At 44.2% G+C, this 24,150-nt stretch overlaps 1 protein-coding gene across 4 annotated transcripts in view; it reads right to left on the reverse strand.

Annotated features, from left to right (window-relative positions):
* The window catches only part of Atp7b (ATPase copper transporting beta), a 73,656-nt gene that overhangs the window by 22,579 nt on the left and 26,927 nt on the right, over positions 1-24,150 (reverse strand). For 2 of the 4 annotated variants that reach the window (XM_023717241.1, XM_004633107.2), the window contains exons 2-7: positions 15,412-16,639; positions 9,399-9,659; positions 7,473-7,636; positions 4,655-4,816; positions 2,385-2,461; positions 415-589 (exon numbers count right to left, since the gene is read on the reverse strand). In XM_023717241.1, the coding sequence (XP_023573009.1) occupies positions 415-589; positions 2,385-2,461; positions 4,655-4,816; positions 7,473-7,636; positions 9,399-9,659; positions 15,412-16,639 (2,067 nt within the window). Of the gene's footprint in view, positions 1-414; positions 590-2,384; positions 2,462-4,654; positions 4,817-7,472; positions 7,637-9,398; positions 9,660-15,411; positions 16,640-21,355; positions 21,408-24,150 lie in introns of those variants that run through there. The other 2 variants (XM_023717240.1, XM_023717242.1) reach the window with 2 other exon arrangements.

Genomic DNA, 24,150 nt, shown 5'->3' on the forward strand with positions numbered 1-24,150 from the left:
AGCACCTACTTAGAACAAGCTTAGCAAAGCACAGGGACCGCTGTTCAATCCCCAGCACCACATGCCAGCCAGCCCCGCCCCCTGGTGGGCTGAGCTGGCCACACACACACACACACACACACACACACACACACACACAAATAAAATAAAATAAAAAAAAAATTAAGCTGAACAGTAAGCAAATTGGGGGCACACAGTTTCCCACTCTTGCAGGGAGGAAGTTGTTGCTCTAGGGCGTTTTGATCACCGATAGTCAACTCTGAAACTGACAGTGGAATTAGACCCTTCTTAGTCCTCATAGTAGAAGGTCTGGCCCTGTCCTGTTGGTCATAAGACAGAAATAAAAGCAGCAATGTCAGGAGCTGGCTTAGGAAATATCACTGAAACAAAGCTGAAAAGCTGTGTTCAACGTACCTGGACGAATGTGCACAAGATGAAGAAGACAAGGTTGAGAATGGACAGCCCCGGGATGATATTGTGGTCCAGGACCATGGCCTCGTGGGGCTCATGGCTGGGGATTAACATATAGATCATTAAGCCCATGACAGGGATGCCGAACACCAGGCTGCACAGGAAAGACTTCCTCCACCTGGAAGCAAGTGCAGCATGCAGACATGTTAGATACTGTCACCTGGATCCTAGGACAGTCCCCTCCAGAAGGCTCTGTGTAAAACCTGACTTTCTCACATGTCTGGAACAGACCACCATGGATTGAAACAAAACTAAGCTTCTCTCCCCACACTGCTATCCCAGGAACAATCTAAAGATCTAAACACTGTGGCAGCATAGCCTTCTTCTTCACTTGGCCTTCAATCTATATGACCTTCAGTCTATAGGTTTTGCAACTGAGGCTCAGTAGTTAAGAATCTACTCCAAAGAGGTTGACATTCTCAGTCTACAGCTGCCTATGGTCCACTATTCTTACACAGACCTTCAAAGGAAAAAAAAAAAAAAGCTGATGGCACTATTTCATTGGTATAAGCTTACTTACACATTCAATCTTGTCAGGGGCAGGGGTTTACTGGGGACTGAGCCCAGGCCCTTTGCTCTGAGCTACAGCCCCAGACTTTTTTGTTTTTTATTGAGACAGTCTCGTGAAGTCACTAAGTTGCCCACACTGAGCTTAAATTTATGATCCTCCCTCTTCAGCTTCCCAGACTGCTGGGATAGCAGGCATGCACACGTGTGCCCAGCACAATTCACTTCAGCTTTAAAACAACTGTCTAAAACTGAACCAGTAAAAAATAATGAGGCTGTCTTGGTGAATACAATGTCCAAGATCAGGGTCACAGCAGACAGCCATGGATTTGCAGCAGCCCCTCTAACCAAAGGGCTGTGGAGCTTCCTCCCTTGCTCCTCTCCTTCTTTGTCTCCTTTGCTCTTTCTCTCTGTTAATGGTGGAATTCTCCAATGCTTGGCTTCCATCCCTTCATGTTCCTCTTGGTAAATGCACACTGGCCCTGCCTTTACTGTGTGCCCAGACTGTTGCCCAGGGAGTCAGCCTCCCTGGCTTTCCAGGTCCCTGGCAGGTCAGTCCCACCTATACCCCAGGGATCCCTGGAGGCCCCAGAAGATGCCCTCCCAACCTAAAGCTCAACTCAGGATCCCTTGTTAAGCTTCCTCCACCTTCCAGAACCCTCCTACACCACTGTGGTTGCAGCTCCTCATTCTCTTCCTTCCTACCCGACCAGAACCACTCTAAGGCAGGGATGATGGTGTCTGCTCCTCCCCAGAAGTGTCACAATGCTCTGCACACAATCACAGCATCTAATTTGCTGGAAACGTAAGAGACTGCCTGAAACAACAAACCGCAGTCTCCTGATTCCTTGGCCATCTGCTTTCCACTCAGCCATGATCTCTACCCTCAGATTCTAGCTCCAGAACCTATGTAAATAAAGACTTTCCCTTTTTCTATCCTAATTTGAGCAATTACAGCTAGCTATTTAAATAATGAAAATTAAGTCAAACTTAATTCAAGGCTGGGTGTGGTGGTGTGTGCCTGTAATCCCAGCACTTGCAAGAGTGAGAGGCAGGAGGACCGCTGCAAGTCCAGCCTGGGCTACATAGCAAGAGCCGTCTCAACGCCCTCCCCCGCAAACTCATCCCTACAGGTGCACTACCTGCATTTCAAGTGTCTGAACACAGAAGTGCAGTGTAGACCTAGAGCACTGTCATCATCGTAAAACTTCTACAGATAGCACTGTTTCAGAGGGATAATGTTCCAAAGAAAAAGGCAACCAATCCAGGTGGAAGCCCAGGGACAGCAAGGACAAAGCACAACAAGCACAAAGACAATGCAAGGACACACACATGACAAGAGCCACAGAGCCAGCAGAGACAGGAAGACAGACAGTGAGTGAGACAGGCCACAGTGTGCTACCTACTGCTTTATTTCCATCTTGTGATCCAAGTGATGAGCATTGGGCCTTCTCTGGGCCAGGGAAGCATGGAAGCCAATCTCCTTGTTATCAAAAAGAGAGAGGTAGAGAATAAGGGAGAAGGTACTTGTTAAAACATGCATTGGTGGAGAGTTTTATAGCTCTGGAAATTAGACAGTAAATCTCAAAGTGCCTCCAGAGACCACTGGGTCCTCGTCTCATGCTGGCTGACAAATCCCGCCTGGAGATTCAGGACTGTCTACATTGTCTGTGATGAAACAGCATTTAAGTGGTGATTGCTGACCCTTCTGTTGGCAAAGGCAGTAGGTTCTGGGAAGCTAACCTCACCAGGCTCCAAAGCTGACTAGTACTGAGTTATAAACTCAGAAGGTTTGAGTTTAGGAACCCCAAATACCTTCCGTGGTCTGGAAGTTTCCTTCCACTCATAAGGAAAGAGCAAATCAGGGAGGTTAAATACTTTGCCCAGAAATATAACAGCCACTGTTGAATTCCTATTCTTTTGTTTAGTGAAATTCTGTATCATTTTTAGCATGTGTGTGTTTTACTATTTTTGTTCTCTTAAATAAATAAACACTTTGCCCAAAGCTACAGAGCTCCTCAGAAGAGCTAGAGCCAGAACAATGGTCTCCCTCCCACTGGGGCACCCTCAGCCCCCTCTGCAGCCCACAAAGCCCGGGTTTCAGCTTTGGGTTTTTCCCACGAATGACCCTGTGTACTTCTGCAACCACCTTGATCTGATCCAAGGCTCTGACTTTATGAACATATGTTTAGAAATGTCTTCATCAGTCACCTTGATAAAGAAAGGGACCCCAGAACCTGCAGCTGGGGTTCTTATACAAAACTGAAAGTTGTGGTAGAAAAAAGAACATTTAAGACTATGTAAGCCAACTGCTTTTACTACTAACATTAACCTAATTATATTAGGAAAGGTACCCCAGATGCAAATATGGAGGCCAAGCAATATTCCAATATCCTCAAAGAAGGAAGAAAGGACGCTACACACAGAGTGGGCTGAGTGGAGGCAGGCTATACTTGAAGGTCCTATCTAAGATGCTCCTTCCTGCTTACTGCATCAGTGTGACCCCCTCAGCCTCACACTCCCATGTCACTGCTGTTGTTCAAGAACATAGTGATAAAGTAGAAGCAGAAACACAGGCCAGGCTTGGTAGTACATGCCTGTGATCCCAGCACTTGGGAGCCTGAGGCAGGAGGATTGCCTTGAGTTTGAGGCCAGCCTGGGCTACATAGTCAGTTCAAGACCAGCCTGAACTACACAGGGAGTCCCTGTCTCAAAAACACAAAACAAATCTAGAAAGACAGCTGGGTTTCAAACTGTGAGATCTGGGTTTGAGAGCCGTTCCACACCTGGGAACTAGATCCCAAGGAATAAGGCCTTTAACCTCTCTGAAGCTCTTTTCTCATTTGATGAAGGACCTGTATCTTCTGCCTCTGGGGTGAAGCACCATTTCCAAGTCAAAAAGCTCTGCTGGGCCGAACAGACAATTCCTCTGTTCAAACACACAAGCATAATGCAGAGAAAACTAAAGATAGCACGGCTTTAATGCTGTAATGTTTCAATTCATAAGCAATTTCATAAATAGGCATCTCACTAAGCTTGATTTATCCTGACTATTAACTACCACAAGGTGCTTTTATTTAGTGTTGATTGCTTTAACCCATTCGAGCCTTCCTCGAGGCTCACTCTCTTACAGTCTGGTGTGACATAGGCCTCCAAGGAGGAAGTGTTAGGTCTCTGGGGAACCTGGGCGAGGGAGCACAGGCATGTACGCTCTAGTTCACTTTCCAGAGCACAAACAATCAAACTGCCCCTCAAAACAGGCCTCGCAGAGGGGGAAATGCAGCATCGTTCTGTCCAGTGCCAACCCCTCCTTAGTCTGTAGATACTTGCAACTGACAGAGATATTTTAGAATTACAATTAGGCAATTAAACACTATGTGCCAAGTATCTCAGCAATACTAACGCTTCTCAGGGAGTATGTGAAACTAAAGTTATAATAATGTCTTTTTTCTCCCCATCTTTTTCTTACCTATTAATGTGCTCCCTGAGATGACCTGATATGTACAGTACCTTCATGGATTATTCGAAAATAATCTTATTTCATGGTAAAAATTGGCAGATTTTAGGTGATTTTTACTTTTTCCTTCAGCTTAATTATATGTTCTTAATCATTTTCTTCAATGATTATTTGTTACTGTTTTATATACACTGGGTATAATTTTCATCAATGAATTACCTCAATAATTTTGACAATATCCCGTGGACCGATGATTTCTGGATCAAATTTCACATGGGCTTTGCTGGTGGCCAGGGCCACAGAGGCGTAGGTGATGCCATTGGTCCTGGTGAGCTTGGACTCTATGTTGTGAACACAGGAAGCGCAGGTCATCCCTGTGATCTGTAAGACAGGGGAGCACAGTGCCATGGGGCTGGGCTGAAAGGCGCCTTTCTAAAGCACCTGGGGGGCCAGGTATTGGGGCACAGGTGGCACTCCAGTCCTCGAGAGGCTGAGGCAGGAGGGTGGCTGTGAGTTCACGCATGTGAGACCCTGTCTCAAAAAAATAAATGAGTAAGCACTTGGGGGTGGGGGGTTGATGACAGGCCGCCTCCAGCCTTCTCCCTTTGTAGAACCCTCCTACAGCTCTGCACTCCATTGACAGGCCCATAAGCAAGGTGCTGAAAGATGCTCACCCTCACACGCCCTTGAAGGGAGGGGTAAATGGTGGTTCTCTCCCAGCTCAGGTACAGGAAGTAACAACCATTTAGCAGATGGCAACAAACCCAGGCTTGGCTTCGGGCTCTAACAAAAATGCACTTTTGGAGGCTATGTTTCAGCTACCTCCCCACCAGTACTGGGTATTAACCACATCATAAGAAGGATGTGGGCCTACAAACTCCTGAAGGGAGCTATAATTTACAGTCTTGCCAGTGACTGGCTTGTAGTGCCTGCTAAGATGTTCCTGTTTCAGGGACCTGCTGGCACCTGGAGGGCAGGACTCAGGGAGTAACCAACAGATGGAATGGAATCTAAGGGGCCCCAAAGTACGGACAGGGTGCTGACAGGTGAGGGGCAGAGAAACATTAGAGGGAAAGACACAAGGAAGGATGGCATGAGGTGACCTGCAGCCAGCTTGGCCAGCACAGGGCCCGTGAGGAGGAGGAGGAGGAGGGAATCCGCAGTGCTGTCTGGGTCCACAGCATGAAGGCTCTTGAGCACAGCCAAGTGTCACTAAGCCACCACTTGATGCAAAGCCACTGAGAAGTAATGGGCCTTGGGAGGCTGTGACTGCAACTGTACTGGGAAATGTGCATTAGTGATCCCAGAAAGAATAACAGGATGAGAGAAACCATCTGAAGTCAGGGCAAGAGAGGGGAGCTCATCTGGAATTGGAACACATTAACCTTAGCAGGAGATTCAAGAACAGTATCAAAAAAGGGAGGACTATCAGACAAATAGGAACTAGCTTACTGGCTGGTGACTGCAAGTTTACAAATATTTCAAGGGTGCTCCTAAGCTCTCCTTTTATTTCTGCAGTAATCATAAAAATTAGAACTTATGAAACACTTGCAATATGCTGGGTCCTGGCTTACTGCTGTACTGCTCTCCCTCCTCTAGGAGGCAGGTCTCAAAGCCACAAGACTGACAGGTGCAGTAACTGGTCCCAAGTCATACAGCCAGTGAGGGGAGAGGAGGCTGTACCCAGAGAGCCTGGCTCCAGTGTGCTCCACGCCACTGCTGTGTGGGGCCAGTCAGGTCTTCACTGACTCCCCTACGTTAACAAATGTCCCAGCCAAAGCCTGCAGCACTCTTGCCATGCCCCATGCTGTATCCTCACATGAGAGAAGGTGACATGAACTACACGATTCAGACAACTCACTTTGTGGTCAGTGCTTCCTAAATACTAAGTAAAACAGAAGTTCACATAAAATGTCTGTGGTCATGTGAACCTCAATTTTTCCTTTTTACACACTGCAACAAAAAGTATTGGTTCAAAGGGAGCTTTTCCTTTTTCCAGTAACAGTCTTGGTTTAGATTTTCCACACGATAGCCTGAGTGAGTTGGAATGCCCATGTGTGGACCTGGAGGCTAGTGGCAGAGACCTGCCTCTTCACGAGCCTGGTGCGAGGCATAGCCAGCGGGGACTCACTTGCCCTGGACACACGGGCCCTGCGGAGCCCAGGTTTGCTCCACAGAGACTGCCCTTTCCCGGGGCTCAACATGCACTCATGCCCTTGACACTGTCTTCAAACATTTACTTAGCGCCACTGGCAAAGAATAAACATTTAAGCAGGTAAATAGCATTACTCAATTCTTTTGTGGTTTTGCCTGTCTCCACAAAAACAGCTTCTCATACAAGTTTTTGAAGTGAGCATTTTGTCAAAACAAGAATAACCTGTTGTTTTCAATGGCTTGTCAACATGCAGCTTTGCCGATGACAGATGCAGGACCTCTCGACTCTCACAGTGGGAGCAACCAAAAGGGGCGGCATTCGTGAGCTCCGGGACCCTTGGGCCCTAATTATCTCCTAGACCTCCACTGCTTCCAAGAAGCCCTGTGCATCACTGTGCTGTTTTTGTGGGGCTGAAGACTGAACCCAGAGCCTGGTCGCACTAGGCAAGTGCTCCGCCCTCTAGCTTTGATTGGCACTCCCTGCCAGCCCCAGAGACTTACCTTGTCGGCCTACATAGTTGAGTGTCTCTCTTGACTAGAAGGACTGTGAGCGTGTGCAACCCCACCCACCCATGACACTCAGGACAGCCCATTGTCTGTGCCACACTTTCCCTCCTGCCCCTCAGACCCTTGCCGTCCTTATTCCCTGAGCATCTATAGCGACACTGCCTCCTCTGACTTATTGACGTAACTGATCTTCTGTTACAAAATGAACAGATCACTGTTGTTGGTTTCAAAGGGGAAGAAAAGAAACAAAACCCAACAACAGATAGGATATGTCCAGGATGGAGGATACTCGCTGATCTCAAGAATGATGGCTGCCCGAAACTCTTCTGCAAACCACATGAAGCCAGCATTCAGGCAAGGCAGCCACTGTACTCACGACCAGCTCAACGTCGCCATCTGGCCCTGCATCATCCTCCATGACTGCTGCTTCAAAGCCCAAGTCCTGGATGAGCTGGGCGATCTTGGGCGGCTGGATGACCTCTGGGTTATACTTGACCTCTGCCTTTCCTGACATCAGGGCAACCAAGATGGACAGAATACCTGGAAACATCAGGTCACAGTTGAGACACTCTGGGCAAGGTGTCTGAGGTGACATAGAAACGTCACACAAAAGCCTTCTGGGTGATTCTAATGTACAGTCAAGTTTGAGTACCACTATTCTTAAAAAAAAAAACAAAAACAAAAAACAAGAAAACAAAACTTGGCCATATGTGGTGGCACAGCCCTGTAATTCCAGTATTCGGGAAGCTAGGGCAGGAGGATTACTGTGAATTCTAGGCCAGCTTGATCTACAAAGTGAGTTCAAAGCCAGCCTAAATTGTATAGAGAAACCCTGTCTCAAAAAAAAAAAAAAAAAAAAAAAGCCTCTCAAACAATACTGGGCATAGGAGTCATCTGAGAGCCTTGTTAAAATAGGGGTTCTAACTCAGCGAGTCGGGTACAGGTGGCCAATGGACCACACTGAGCTTTCAAAGGCTGCATGGCTGCATGCACATCAAGGCAAGGATGGTCACAAGCAGCTACCAACCACTGGGACAGCAAGCATATGCTTTCTTTCTCCAGAGGCCATCATACAAATAAAAAAATCACTGTCAAAGATTGACCTACTTATTATTTTTCAGTGTCTAATGACTTTCACCAATGGAGGAGAAATCCCACAGACTATCTTGCTAATGTTAGTTAGCTGGGAGAGAGAGGATTATGTTCAAGTAAATGAAAGCAATGACGTACCTTCAAAAGTATAAGGGATGAAAATGAGGTATTCAGTCAGGTAAAGACCAGCATTATAAAATTATAAATTCTTCTTAGGAATAGTCAGTCCATGGATAACAAAGGAACTCCTGTAGCACCCCAATTTAAGATCAGTCATTCTATAACTCCTCATGGTTTTAAGGCACCATAAAAGAGGCTGAAAAAACATGGCTTCCTGATTTACAGTTGATGCTAAGGGACAAGGAGTCATAGCACAACAACAAACGGAGCCATCAGGGGTTGAAAGGAAACTATCTCTGGTAGGGAGGCAAAGCCATGGTTAAACCACTTCTAGTTTGTAATCCCAGATACCTGATGGGGTTAGGCAGGAGGATCACAAGTTCAAGATCTTCCCCAGGAAACTTAGCAAGACCTTGTCTCAAAGTTTTAAAAAGTGGTGAAGATATAGCTCAATGGGAGTGCTTGCCTAGCATGTGTGAGGCCCTGGGTTCAATCCCCAGTACTAAAAAAGGGGTCAGGAATCTTCTCTGCACTTCCTGATTTAAGAGACAGGACTAGAGGCTGGGAGGTGGCTCAGTGGTAGGGCATTCAGCTAACATGTGTTGGCCTGGATTCAACCTGCAGTGCCACGAGAAAAGGAGGGGGAGTGAGATACAGAGAAAGAATGTATCTGAAAGACAAAACTGTGCTATTCCACAAAACTCTCATTAGAGGAACAACAGGATAAAATATTTGAAATTAGAACTTCTATACAAAATTCATGCTATTTATTCATTGTATAGAAAGGAATTGATGGGACTGAATAACACTAGGAAAAGCTAACAAGTCAATCTATAGATTGTCACATGGCCTTTAAATTGTACTTTCTATGGCTAACTTATTCAGAGATATGCTTTCTTTCAAACTAAATAATCCTTAGAGAACAGTGCCAACTGCACCAAAATGTTAGACAAACATCCATATCATCATATCATAAATTTGCTACCAGATTTGCCATGGCCCGTGATGAATCAGTCAAGGGTGACTCTGAAAGGAGAGCGCTCCGCCTACATACAGCACTCCCAACCTCAACAGGGGGTAGGTCTCTTACCAGCTTCTTTCTGGAGGTTCCTTTCTATGTGAGACACACAGGACGCACAGGTCATGCCTTTGATCTGGAGAAAGCACTTCTGCGAGGCGGAGGCTGTTTTGGTGGATTGTGGGCTATGTGATGAGGAGCCAGGGCTGGGCTGCCTCAGGGCCCTGCTGCCTTGGGGAGCCACTTCAGGCACAGCGCCAGGTGGGTCACCCGGAGTTTGCAGCATGGCATTCTCAGCAGTGTGGTTGTCAGCATGGTTGATCGAATAGTTTTCTAGAACAAAATATCAGAAATAAATCATAAGACCAAATAGTAATTTGTTTTTCAAAGCAAAAATTCAAGCCTGACAATATTCACATTAAAAGCTCCTACAGAGATGAGTTGAGGGTTGGCATTTCTGTCTCTGTCTCTGCTTCTCCACAGTCAGAAACAGAGAGAGGCACACAATTAGAGAAACACAAAAACACGAGTGCTTTAAGGATGATTGTTCCGGGCAGGCAAAGGCTCAAAAAGACAATGATATTAACAGTAACCCACCAGGCATTCTACTACACACTTTATACGCAGGACCTGCTCTAGTCCTTAAAATAGCCCAATATGGTAAATGCTATTATCCCCATTTATGGACAAAAAAATGAATTACGAGAAGTTAACAGATATCATTTGAAGACAACATTATGCAATACAGCAGCCTTTATTGAATTTTTATTGCTTTGTTTGGTTAAGTTTTGTATTGTTTCTGGGTTTAGTTTTTTTTTTTTTTTTTTTTTTTTACTATTTTGTATTTTCTTTAGATAATTAAAACAATATAAATACAATTATATAACTGTAGACCAGTGGCATTTTAAAGCTACTTTGCAACTGAATAATTTTATTTCTCTTTGAATCAACTACCTTTAAAGCAATTTTTAGCAGTTCTATGCTTTTATCTTATTTATTTCTATATATAGTTAACAGCTGAAAGACCACAATGTATTACCTTACAGTCCCATAGTTACACCTCCACGACTTCCCAGGCTGAAATCAAGGTGACAGGAGTGCTGCATCCTTTAGAGACACTGGAGGAAAATAGGTTGCCTTGTCTTTTCCAGCATCTAAAGGTCACCTGCATTCCTAGGTTCATGATTTCATTCCAGCTTCAAAGTCAGCAACCTTCTGTCTCTCTTTAGCTATCCTACTTCTCCAGTTCAGCCAGGAAAGGTTCTCCACTTTGAATGATGATAGGATGCAACTGGATCCACTTGGTTAATTTAGCATCTCTCTACCTCAAGATTTACTCCTTTCACCCTGTCTGTATGGTGTGATCCAAAAGTATGGTGAATGTTTGTATTTTTTTAAAATTTGTTACAGTAAAAGACACACTGCCATTAATCCCCAGCAGAATGCTGCTCCTTGACACACTTAGCACGTTGCCTGACATTTCGGAGGCAGTTCTGGAAGTCCTCTTTCTTAAGTGTCTGTAGTCGTGGCCTCCTGGACATTCTGCAACAACTCAAACAATTCATGGTGATTGTAACTTTGGGAAAGAGCCAGGAGTCTCACAGTGTCAGAGCCAGTAACTAGGCGGAGAAGGACACGCTATAATATTCTTTGAATGGTATTTGGCAGCAGCATTCACTGTATTTACACACCTCATAAAGACATGAAGGAGAGCTTCTAGAACTGCTGTAGGAGGTGGCAAGAACAATGCAATAAGTGTGTCAAGATGAGCGAGAGTATTTGGAGGGGGGTTAATGGCAACATGTCTTATTATCATACTTTTTAAAAATTTAAACATTTACACTATATTTTTTGCGCAGTCCTCGTACAAAGTCCCCTTGGCCATGTGAGGCAACTTATTCACAGCTTGCAGGAACTAGGGTGAGGAAACTTGGGCTTGCTTCCTGCCTGCCCATAAATACTACCATTAAAGTCAATCTACAGACATTTCACTGCTCTAGAAGCCCACACTATTTTGATAACCCAAAATACATAGCTTTCAAAGCATATAGAAAAGATAACTGTCATTTAATAATGGACTGCCATTCAGAAGACAGAAAAACTGGCAGTGACCTATGCAGCAGTATCTTCTGGGGGCTGGGAGACAGCTCAGTAGAATAAGCACTTGCCTGGCAAGCACAAGGGCCTGAGTTCAATCCCCAGTTCCACCAAAACAAAACAAAACAAAACAAACCAATATCTTCTGAATTCTACGTCTTTCTTCAGAATGAATCTCATACCAGGATGCTTAGTTCGAGGGGCACAGCATAAACTACCTCCCTCCCTTGAGGACTGCCAGTAGCAGCCCTTCCATAAAGCCCGCTTCTTCGAGGTTCATCTCCGAGGTTTCCTCCCCACGGCCCAGCTGGCTTTCCTGCTCTTTGGCCCCAGTGCAAGGAGCTCCCTGCAGCAGTCACCCCACAGAGCTGCTCTGGGCTCCTCGCGGCCCATTCCTTTCTCCTCTTCTCTTTCCCAAATGCCGACCACACAGTGGGAGCCGGTGAGTCCGAGGAGACGTGAGACCCACATTGCAGGACTCTCCACCAGGAGTTCCTAATCAATCCGGAGAAATGGATCAAATACAAATAATACCTTTTATCATTTAAGTGGTTATAACTATTACTTACTAGCACCATAATGGTTTGTTCTAGATTAAATTTATCAGATAAAATATAGAATGTCCAATTAAATTTTAATTTCAGATGAACAAAAATAATTTTCCAGTGTACACAAGTACACTTAATTTTTAATGTAAGTACATATGTATACATACATATACTCAATGCTTACATACTGAATCAGTTTATCTGAAATTCAAATTCAAGTAGGTAGCATAATGTTTTATTTGCTCAATATGATACCCTCTTGAGCTAAATATAATTCTGGGCAATAAAAATTACTTCTAGGTTTACTCAGTCAACTCCACCCCTCTCATAATGCTCAATTTTTTTTCCTGCCAATAGTCTAACTGTACCGTTGAAAGACTGTAACCCTCTCACAAAAACAGCAGATATTAACCTCATATTGTATTTCTCATCTTTTGAGTACAGGATTTACTGTTCTATTGTGTTTTCCTTACTGATTTTGGCTTTTATTCCTTCCTAGGGTTGGTGAAGGAAGGACATCTCCTTCTTAATACTTGATACAAAAGGAAAAAGAATGTGGCCAACCCACTTGAGACTTACCCAGTCTCTTCAATGGATGGTGTGCTGCTGACAGAAGGACCCAGAAAAGTATCTCAATAGTGCAAACTTCTCAAGGACACAAAGTTTTATCTTGGCCAAAGGAAACATGGTGTGGGAAACCAACTCCATCAGCCCTGGATGCTGCCGGGGCCTTGGTCTATGGGACCACAAACAAGTCTTCCTGAGCTAGGTGCCTAAACCTGCTACAGTGACTCCAGCCTCATGGTTCTGTGGCCACCACTTCTATTGTTGTGTAGATTCACAAGACACACAAGGCTGGATGATACGTGGTGAAAATATTAATACCCACAGAGCTGCCCCTCACCAAATATGCCTGAAAGTAATCCAGTCTCAGTACTCCCAGCCACTTAGGAGGTGAAAGCAGGAGGAACATGTTATTATGGACAGCTAAGTTAGGTAGAAATATTACAGGCAGTTAGGCCAGGCTAGGCCCCCAAGTCAGTCAGTGCTGAAGAAGATGAGAACACATCAAACTGTGGCTTTTAAGGTTAAAGTCACAATGGACAGATCTACATACTTCCCCAAGATTTTGAGATTTCCTATACAAATAAACCGATATCTCATTAGGGGTGGGTCATCCTCTCTCATCCACTAAGAGCATGACTAAAACAACTAAGATGCCTAACACTCCGACTAAAGAAAAGACTAGGACTATAGATTATCGATCCAGGTTAATGATGCCATCCATGAGTTCTTGTGACTACTGGATCAGTATTACGCAAGTGACTATACTTGTAATCCTACTGGTTGACTCTAGTTTTGACCCATGTTGTGTCTACTTCATGATTTTGCTCTATAAAACTTGCTTTGAGAAGTAGGCTCCTTGGCAACCCATTCTGGACCCTTCCTGTCTGTCAGGAGCTATTCTTATTTCCCATTCTTTTTCCGTAACAGATTTTCCTACTTTTAACTTCTATTGTTCCTTATAATTCATTCTTTGACTTCAGGGAACACAAAATAGGCATATCGCACATTTAGCGGGTTGGGAGTTACATTTATTTCCTCTGTACCTTTTGGTGTTAGAACAGCCTGGGCTCTACAATAAGACCATCTCTTCAGCCTCTCTGGAATACCCCTACCTATCCCTTTCTAAGTCCCTGTCTACCCTTCCCTGATCTATGCTGCTGGTGGTTTTCTTGCCCTCATCACAGTACAAGCTAAGCTCCCACTTTTTCCACATCCTGAAGCAGCTGCTGAGGCCTCCAATAGCCTCGCCGCAGCTCACCCTGACAGACTCTTCACACCTTTGTCTCTGTGCACCTCAGGTTACCTTTAGGAGGCTACTCTCTCCTGCAGCCACTATCTGGGAGGTTATGCTCTTGTGTGCTTCCTCCTCACCCAGCTTCTTTGCCTTCCCCTGCTACTCTGCTACTTCTGCCTTACCTGGGTGCCTACACTCATGTCTGCATCGCTAGCCCACAATGTCCTCCAGCAGCTGGGTGAGCTTGGCCTCTCTGCCAGGGTTCAGCCTCCTGAGCCTGTGCTTTCTGTCTTTGACCTCCACACCTACCCCAACTTCCTGAGCCCAGAACCAGTCTTCTGCACTGCTCAGATCCCCCTGAGCTCCTCTACAGCTTCCCCAATGCACCACCTCTCTGGGGTGTAGGCCATTTCTTCTGCTCTCAGCATTCCTGGTCCTCCCCTCCCACATCTCATTCTCATGAACTTGATGGAGCAAAAGAGCTCCATTTTAAAAGTCACTTAAACTTCAGGCGAATCTACTCCTTACTTACCCCTTTTTCTCTTAGTTAACCATAAAACCCACAAAGGAGAACAAATCACCAAGCTAAGGAGCAGACAGTTAAAACAAATTGTAGGTAAGTTAACATTTCACTGTACTAACAAACCTCTGGGAAATGTAAACCTTGTGATATTTTTGTAAAATTCCAAAATGAGGTACTGTAGTTACCATGGCTACTTATAAATGTATAAAAACCCACTCTGAAATTCTGTGGTGGTGGACATTCCGATTGTGCATCAGACTATCATCCTGCTGGCAATAAAGGCCTCATTTGTTCCCATTCTTGGTCACTCGTGAGGATTTATCTTGCTGAATTTTGCTACAACAAACCCACCTGAAAAGGCTAAGGCCTGGCCTCACACAGGCCTCATCTTGCTAAACAATGATGGTTTACTCCTCCCTTTCCCCATGACGACATAAGTTTGAAGGACAGATTGTCTTTCCCTTGCATTATCCCCACAGTTAGCACAGGCGCTGGCTTATGGAACAGTGATGCTGCACTGCCGAGTAAGAGAAAGAAAATAGAAAACAAGCCAGAAAATGAGCAGAAGGAGGAAGCAGAGGAAGATGAAGGGTAAGAGGAGGAAGAGGGATGGCTATTACTTGCTTTGTGAAGACTGTCCTACCCCTTTCCCAGCCCTCTACCCTTCCAACCACCAAATGGGGAAAGGGAAAGCGTGGTTAAATCATGCCCTGCCCTCCCACTTAAACAAAATGGTCTCTGGGTCTTGAGACTAAGATTCTGTTGGTTTTGGGATTTTGTTCTGCTTAGCAGAGAAACCATCAGAGAAAATAAGAATGGTTCCTTTGGTCAGAAAAGGGCCTGATGCTATCACAGTGGTCTTTTATAAACAATCAGAGTTCTTTCCAGAAAAGAGGCTCAAATCCAAAAAAGTTTAGCACTTGGTGCCAGCTACATAAGAGGCAATTATGTTCCTCCATCCTTACAGTTTTTACGGGTATCAAAAGGTAACAGAATCTTGTTAACTGTCGCCATGTGAGACAGGGAGTAGAGCTCATCTATCCAACCACTCAGGTGCTCTGTTATAAGACACCAAGACCTGACCTGGATGTGCTTCAAACTGCATCAAATACATACCAGGAACCACGGAAGCTTCAAATCCCATATCTTCTACAGCAGCTCGAAGTTCTTCAGGGCTAATTACAGAAGGGTCATAAAGAACTGTCGCAGTACCTCCAGCCAAAGAGACCGATATTTGCTGTACCCCTTCCCGCCGGGAAAGTACACCTTCGATGGACTGCGGACAGGACGCACAGGTCATGCCAGTGATGCTGAGCACTAAAGAGCTACCTGGGCCCTGCAACTGGCTTCTCTCAGGAGAGCCAGGGGCATGACAACTGGAAGACTCACCACCTGCTCTACCTCTTGCTCCACCAGGAAGAGAAACTCTAAAGTTCCCAGGTGGAAGTGCCTCGATGGCCCTCTGTAGGGACACAGGTGTGACACAAGAAGGATCATACTGTACTTCGGCAGTTTTGTTCTCCAGTGATACTTGAATATGTTGAACCCCTGGGAGTTGGCTTAAATTTCCTTCAATATTCAAGACACAAGACTGACAGTGCATTCCCTCTATTCCTAGTTGCACAGTAGCCATGTGGCTTCCTTGGTGGCCCAGGGTCTCAGAGTTATTGAGATTCTGGTTAGCAAAAGCTGATGGTCTTTTTGGATTAGCACATTGTAACCGGCCAACGTCAATTGGTCCCAGGCTTAAGGGAGCCACTTTGTTCTTGATGGCAGCTTCAAATCCCATGTCACTGACATGGTCCCTGAGGTCTTCAGGTTGAATAAGATAAGGCTGGTAAGTGACAACTGCTTCTTTGTTGCTGAGTGAAACTCTGACTCTCACAACTCCATGCAGTTTCCGCAGCTTGCCTTCGATGGAGCTCACACAAGACCGGCAGGTCATGCCCTCCACCCGCAGCTTGACCACTGCCTCTTGGGCCGATAAAGTCCTTGAAGGCCAGGAGGCAGCCTTTCCTTCTGCAATGCTGGCCTCAAAACCCATGTCCCCAATTTGGTGGCAAACCTGTTGCAGGCTAATGACTGATGGCACATATTTCACAACTGCATTGCTTTGTTCCAAAGAAACCTTTATGCTCACGATGCCCTTCAAACTAGAAATCCTGCCTTCAATGGACTTAACACAGGATTGGCAAGTCATCCCCAAGATGCTGATGGTGCCGGTGGTCGCTGGAGAAGGGCACATGCTGTCCAGACCCCCTTCATAGCCGACATTGTCAAAGGCAAAACTCTGCTTCATTGCTTGCTTCCAAGGGCGAGCAGGCAAAGAAAGTTTTGAGAAGATCTAAAAGAAAACAAAATAATACTTTTTTATTCTTATACTAAATATTTTCTATAATATTCTTACTTCCTGGGCATTAAGAACATGGGATACAATATCACTACTGTAAAAATAACCCAAGGATGCAAGAACATTAAAATACCATATAGAAAAAGAAAATTAAAGACCTCATGTATAAAATGCATGGGCTACCCAGGCTCCCTTTGGCTCTGACATTCTGTGACTCTATGCCTACAAGTCAACTGCCTGCCTACCCTAGGGAAATGTCTCTCTTTTCCAGTAGACAGGGGAGCCTTCTGAAAGAGAAAAGGAGGGCACGATGTGGCTTTATGCGCAGAACACGACATGGCCAGCCAATGACAGAAAATACAGTACACCAGACAGACCCTCCGTTATAGCTGGTACCTGCAATCCCACATCAGAAATATTACATATTTCAGAAACATGGGAACACGGGCTGGTGAGATAGCTCAGAGGACTAAGCACCTGCTTTGGCAAGCACAGGGACCAGGGTTCAATCCTTTGTTCAGAAAGCTGAGCTGGCTCTGCCTTTGGGGCACCCTGAGATAGTGAATAAATCCAGGCATGGTGGCGCATACGTACAATCCCAGCGCTTTGGAGGCTGAAAATAGGAGGATCACTATGAGTTTGATCTGTGTACTGAGACCCTGTAAGCCTGTACTAAATACATTAAAAAAAGAAAAAGTAAATAAACAAAAGGAAAACTATAATATACATTTGTAGTTTCACAAAGAAAACCATAAGCTATGTTGGGATTGATAATTATAGTTATTTTCTAAAAATTCACTATAACATTTATCACAGCAGGAAAAAAGGGAAATTTTAAATAATTTATGGGAGAGCAATTCAATTGAGTTTCTTGAATTCAATACATATATCGAGATTATCTGAGATATAAATATGTAATATAATTTATGATAAGACATGGAATGATATTAATGTGAAATGATTAATAATAAGAACTGACTGACCACCTCAGAAACATATTCAGACATTTTGAGGGCTGGGGATCCAGCTCAGTGGCACAGCTCCTGCCTGGCAAGCATGAGGTCATGAGTTCAGTTCCCAGGAGCAAAAAAAACCCAACATTTTAAACAGATCAGAAGTTAAAATATGAAAAATAAAAGAAATACTAGAATAAAACATGGGAGAATATCTATTATAATCTCAGAGTGCCAGAGGCTTGAATATAATAAAAAAATAGAAATCCCACAATTATAGAAGATTGATTTTTAAAAAACTGATAAAGATAAATAAGGAAATGAGCCCGTCTGTTTTCTTCCTTGCTTCAGAAATTTCCTTATTTATCTTTATCACAGATTCCTATGTGTCGTCACTACGACACTTCACTGCAGACCCCAAGGGCCACCATCCTGAGGTCTCTACCTGGAAGAAAAACTAACAGAGAAAGGAAAGTTCATCAAAAGAAGAAGTGCCTGGTGGAGTGGGGCCTTGCTTGGGGGCAATATTAGAACACCTTTTAAAATAACAATTCACACCCTATTTAGCCCAGTTCTACCTCTAAGAATTTTACTAGTGAATATATGTATGCATGCAAAGGGAAGCATCCAACAAAGACATGAAATCCTACAAAAGATGGGAAACAACAAATTTCTATCAGTGTCTGGTTAATTAACTTATTGTTGCAATACTACCTGGCTCTTAAAGTAAATAAAGCAGCTCTGTACATCCTAAAAGACTGCTACCTAATACACTGCTCAGAGAAAAATGCAAGGCACAGGCTATACAGTACACGTAGCCTGTGCTTCAGTTATCTGTTGCTGCATGACAAGCTGATTTCAGTGGCTTCCAAGAACGGTTCAGTTTTTAAACTGGGCAAGACCTAGAAAGGAGAGCTCATCTTTGTTCCACATAGTACCATCTGAGCAGCCTGAGAGGGATAGGAGGTTCCACTTCCCAGACTACGGATCCCTTATCACAGGTCTGGCAAATGATGCTGGCAACAGCGGGGGGGGGGGGGGGGGCTGAGTGGAGGCTGTAGGGAGCCCGTCTGTTTTCTTCCTTGTAACTTTACCTTGAGACCAGGTGGAGCTCCCACAGCTGGTGGCCCACAGGTTCTGAAGGGCATGCCACCATAAGAAGTACTTCCAAAGGGCAAGGCTCAACCTGCCAGCACTACTCCGAAGCCCCACTAGCCACACCCAGTCACAGGGCCAAGCGGTCAGCCTGGAAGATATACAGGGGAAGGACTGCAACCAGGCGCAGTGTGTTGAGAGGGTCATCCGAAGCAGCCCTTCACAGTATGCTTCTGTGTGAAATGAGAGACTACAATAAAATGGCTGTCTCTGAGACAATGTGTAAGAAGCCAGCACTATGTTTGGGAAGGAACAGGAGACTGAAAAGGGTCAGGGGGCTGATGTACAAGGAAAAGGAAGATCCTTTTCATGGTATATGTTAGTACACAATGCATATGCATTATAAAATTCTAAACAATAATTTTAAAATCAAGATAAAATATATGTTTATAACAGCACAAAGGAGATCCAGAACAGCAACTTAGTGGTAGTTGGTATTAACTAAATATCAATTTAATTGAAAAGGAAGCAAAGATGGACAAACAACTAAGAATATGTGTAAGTATATTGCCTTTCACCTACTGTCTTAGAAATAGAAATTGTCTCCTTATACTAAGATATAACCCTCAACCATCTAGTCGGTTGAATTTAGCATGTCTTGATTCCTACTCTAGCTATAACTTACCAAAAACCAAACCACATCAATCCCCAGTATGGCAAAAAAAAAAAAAAGTGAATCTCAAAAAACAAACCGCAATGTTGGTTTTTAATCTATGGAATGTTGATTCTAGGTTCCTACCAAAAGGCTACAAAGAAGCTATTTATCTACAACAAACACTGTTCAGAAGGCCCCTCTTTCTGGACAGGCAGGTTTCTAATGACAGGGAGTCAAGGAAGCAAAGCTTTGCACGTAATACTTCTTTATCAAACACTATCTGCTGGTAAGGAACAATATCTTGGTGTCCGGTGCCTGAGTAGTTTTTAAATGTAGACATACTTCATATCTATGCTTTTAATTCAGTTCTTCAATAAAGATAACTTTGACTGTCCTGCTTCAAGGTTGTATATGGTGAGATTTTTGGACTTATGTGCAAACATGAGAAGCATAGAATTCTTTATCCTATTTTTAAAATATAATCTAATTTTTAAATGTTTTTTTTTCTCATATTATGTAGGGACTTAAAGTTCAACATATCAATACTTGATGAAAAATACCTGTTCCTTATTATGCCTAAGATGTTTGAAATGCAGTGAGATAGTGAGGTTAAGATTGACAGCCTAAATCGTTTGATAATAACAATAAGCTTTTCTTCTGGATGGGTAACAACCTAAGTTTGCAGACCAAAATTAGAGAAAAAGGAGGGCTACAAGGAAAGCCAACATTTTGACCCTAGCCTTCTAAGGTCAATTAAGACTCAGGACATATGAGAACTTGTACTGTAACGTCATGTACCTCGGTAGTGTCCCAAATTTTCTGATCAAGAAGATTATGGGGCCAAAGAGGAAAGTGATCGATGATGTAGAGTGTGCCTAAGGAGAGTCACATGGGGAGAAGACACTCTCTCAGGCTTTCACAGAGAGCACATTGGCCAAGCATTGGCCGTGACTCATCCACATGGCTGACACTGACAAAGGTTCTACAATCTGAGGTACAGGATCTCAGAATAAATCCTGAGGGCATTTCACTGACCTTCTCAGACCCAAAAGCTACAACTCTTGTTGCACAGGTCCTGCTTTACCTTGGTCTTAACCATCCAGTAGAAAAGTATGAAGACGAAATATAGGAAGTAAAGCCATGTTGTTATGTTGAGCTGTGGGGGACTCAGGTCAATAATTTCTGACATTGCCAGTTAAACAGAAGACCCAATACTATTATGGGCTACTGGACTCTTTTAGAATATTTTGCTGAGTTTACACACCTATAATATTCAACAACGGGACTTAAAAAAATTGGGATATAACTATGAATGTCCATTTTGTATCTGTGTATTCAAAGTGGTTCGGATAGATACTTGCATTCTCTTAATGAATAGAATGATTTGTTCTAATGGTGTTTGTAAATAGGATCACAAGTCTGCATCTTGTACAGCAATTAACCACTAAGAAGAATATATGCAGTGTATTATTTGTTGAAACTGTACTTTTGATTTGATTTGAAACTGTCTCATTGCTATATGTTTATCAATAAAATTTTGAAAAGAAAAAAAAATAAAGATAACTTTGGGGGAGGATAAAAACCTCCCAATGAGTTTACCATAGAACAAACACACTTGAATGAAGAACTTACCAGACTGACACAGGGTTGGACAGCGTGCCCAGGGAAAGCGTGGCGGAAGCTCTCCCTGCGCCTCAGCCCCACTAAAGTCTAGCTCCCTGAGAATATCTGGGATTCTTTGCACAGGCCCAGAGCCAGGCTGGAGAAGAACTTTTGCTAACCTTTGATTTTGTAATAAACTATTAGTAAGAGAGCAGGGTTAGGATAGGAGGAACTAGAAATCCATGAGGCCACAGAGGGGGACCCAAACATGATGATTTTCTTTTCTTTTTAATTTTTTTTGGCGGAACCGGCAATTAAACTCAGGACCTTGCACTTGCCAGGGAAGCGCCTATTCCACTGAGCCATCTCCACGGCCCTGAACATGATGATTTTCATTCACACTACCTTTCTTGGCACAAATGACAAGTCACTTGGCATTTGCTGAGTGCCAGGGCTTTCAGTCTGGGGTGCAGCAGACCCACAGCTCTGGGCACAAGAAGACGGCACATCGTGGCAGGGAGTGCATGGCAGAGCAGGCCTAGTTTGCTGGTGGGTAATCTCCATCCCTTCTGAGGTCACAGAGGTCTTTTGTGCTGACTCTTGTGATATGAGAACAGTGGACCAGCCACTGAAACTGCCTCCAAGGTTTACCCAAGGCCACAAACAAACTGAAGCTCCACAACTGGGATTTAAATCCAGTGCAAAAGTCTAGCAGGCTCGCTATTCATTTATTTATTCATTTATTTGGTACAAGCTCTCGCTATGCAGCTTGGACTCATTAGTGATCCTCCTGTCTCAGCCTCCCCAGCACTGGGATTACAAGTGTGTGCCACCACACCTGGTTCCAGGGGTGGCACAGCATGCACAGGGTTCCAGGACCAGCATGGCGTGTGGTATGGGAAACCAAACCCGGGTCTTGCACTTGCCAAGCAGGCGTTTAGACCTCGGAGCTATCTCCCCAACCCTGTATTTTTTAAACAATTTTTACCCATGATAATTATAGGAACAGACTATTATGCAGAAAACCTAACATGAAAAGAAAAGCCATATCCCTCCTGCCAGGGCTCATAGGCTGGCATGTGGCACATAGTTATTGGTATTAAATAAATATCAATTATGCCAGGCTGTAGGGAGCCCCCCATTCCCTGACTTCGCCCCTTAGCATCTGGCATCTCAGAAAAATGACAACAGGAGATCAGCACTTGCTCTTCTTTCCTCAATACCCAAACTATAAATGTGCTTGAGGAAACCACCCTTACCCAAGGAGGCAGAAAGCAAGCAGCGGGAGCAACGGCTCCTGACTACATACAACATTCTGAAGGTACTGTGTAGGAGGCGCATCCTTGCTTAGCCTTATCTCAGAATTCTCAGCACATCACAGACTCAGGAGGGATGGAGGGGAAGGAAAACTATTTGACTTACAAAAGGATCCCACCAAGAACTGGGAGTGGGTGGTCCAGTGGCAAAGCCTGTGCATGCATCCGTGCATGGGGAAGGGAGGGAGGGAGGGAGTGAACAGACAGGGCAGGAAGGAGGGCAGAGGGAGGAAGAAGGAGGAGAAGGAGGGAGGCCAGGCAGGCTCTTACCCAAGCCACCCCAGGGATCCCGATGGGATGACTGTCATTCTCTAAATTCTCCACTGAAAAAGAATCACTGCATACAAAGACACAGGTGTATACACTCACGTATTAACACATAAAATTGAGGTTCTCTTGAGGTGACTTATACTCATTTTTAAAAATAGCTATACATACTTTGCAATTCTGAAAAATTAAATGAGTCACTTTAAAAAAAATTCACTTTTTTTTTATTCTCGAGACAGGATCTTTCTGGCCTTGAACTCATGGTAATTCTCCTGCCTCAGCTCCTGAGCACTGGGTTAGAGGTGTGCATCACCTCACTTGCCCTGGGTGCTACTTTCAGTGTATGTGTTGCCCGAGTGAGCACTGGAGTGTTTTGTTTTTGTTTTTGTTTTTGTATTTTTATTCTTTTTATACAGGGTCTTGCTACTCAGCTTAGACTCCTAGTGATCCTCCCGTCTCAGCCTCCCCAGTGCTGGGATTACAGGCACATGCCACCACACCTGGTTTCCAGCATGGCATGCGGTACCAGGGATTGAACTCAAGACCTTGCACTTGGCAGGTAGGTGCTTAGACCACTGAGCTATCTCCCCAGCCCTGGAGTGTTACTTTTATAGGCAGAAAATAAGTGTGGTTTTTTCCATTTGTCTAAGACTGAACAAATGTTTTTGTTCAGTAGCCATATTAATTTCAGCAACAATGTAAGTATGATGAAGATGATGAACTGATACATTTGCCCACTGCTCGTGTTCCAGAGAACATTTTCATATACAGCTGCACAATGTCTGCTTTTCCTGCTCATTATGAATTTCCCAAGGATACATTTGCTACCTCGTGTATGAATTCTAGCCGTGTCTAAGCAAATCCAAGCCTTAGCTTCCTTAAGTATAAGACAAGAATAATGATAATGCCCACCCTGCAGTCTGCAGTGGGGCCTGTGAGCTGGGGGGACTCGAGAAGTTGACAGCACACAGTGAACCTGCGGTTTGGTAATGGGTGACCATGAGGACAAACAGGACACTTGCGCTACAGAGCCCTGTCCTTCCACTCTGTTTCACAGAGGTCCAGAGAGAAATTTCACCCTCATTATTTAAATTCTTTCCACTTCAGAAACTCAGACATTAATTTAAAAAAAATTCCAAGGCCTGCTGCGTGCCTCACCCCGATCTCTAGAGGGCAGACGGCGCACTTGCTGGGTAGTTCTGTACAAATGGCAATTCTCTGACTGCTTCCTTCTGGAAACCACAGCAAGGGAAAGTATTGTGCCACCACCACCCCTGCAACACCTTTATTTTAAAAGGATATGAATGTGCCTATTGGGTCATCTTAATTTCATCTAGCGTTTATACATAAAACCTCACCCAACCACTCATACTTAAGACAAAGTTCTGTATCCTGCTTTCTAAAAATGTTAATGGCTGGGGATACGGCTCAGTGGTAGAATGCATGCCTTGCATACCCAAGGCTGTGGGACTGAGCCCTAGCAACACAAAAAATTTAGTTCATTAACTAGTTAGAATATTACGTTTACAACTCAAAAACCCTGCAGTCATCCTCGGTTCAGTCCACCCCACTGCAGTATAAACCTAGTTGCAGTATATTCAGCTGTTCACTCACTCA

Source organism: Octodon degus, unplaced genomic scaffold (genome assembly GCF_000260255.1).
Source record: "Octodon degus isolate 3935 unplaced genomic scaffold, OctDeg1.0 scaffold00051, whole genome shotgun sequence".
Taxonomy (NCBI): domain Eukaryota; kingdom Metazoa; phylum Chordata; class Mammalia; order Rodentia; family Octodontidae; genus Octodon; species Octodon degus.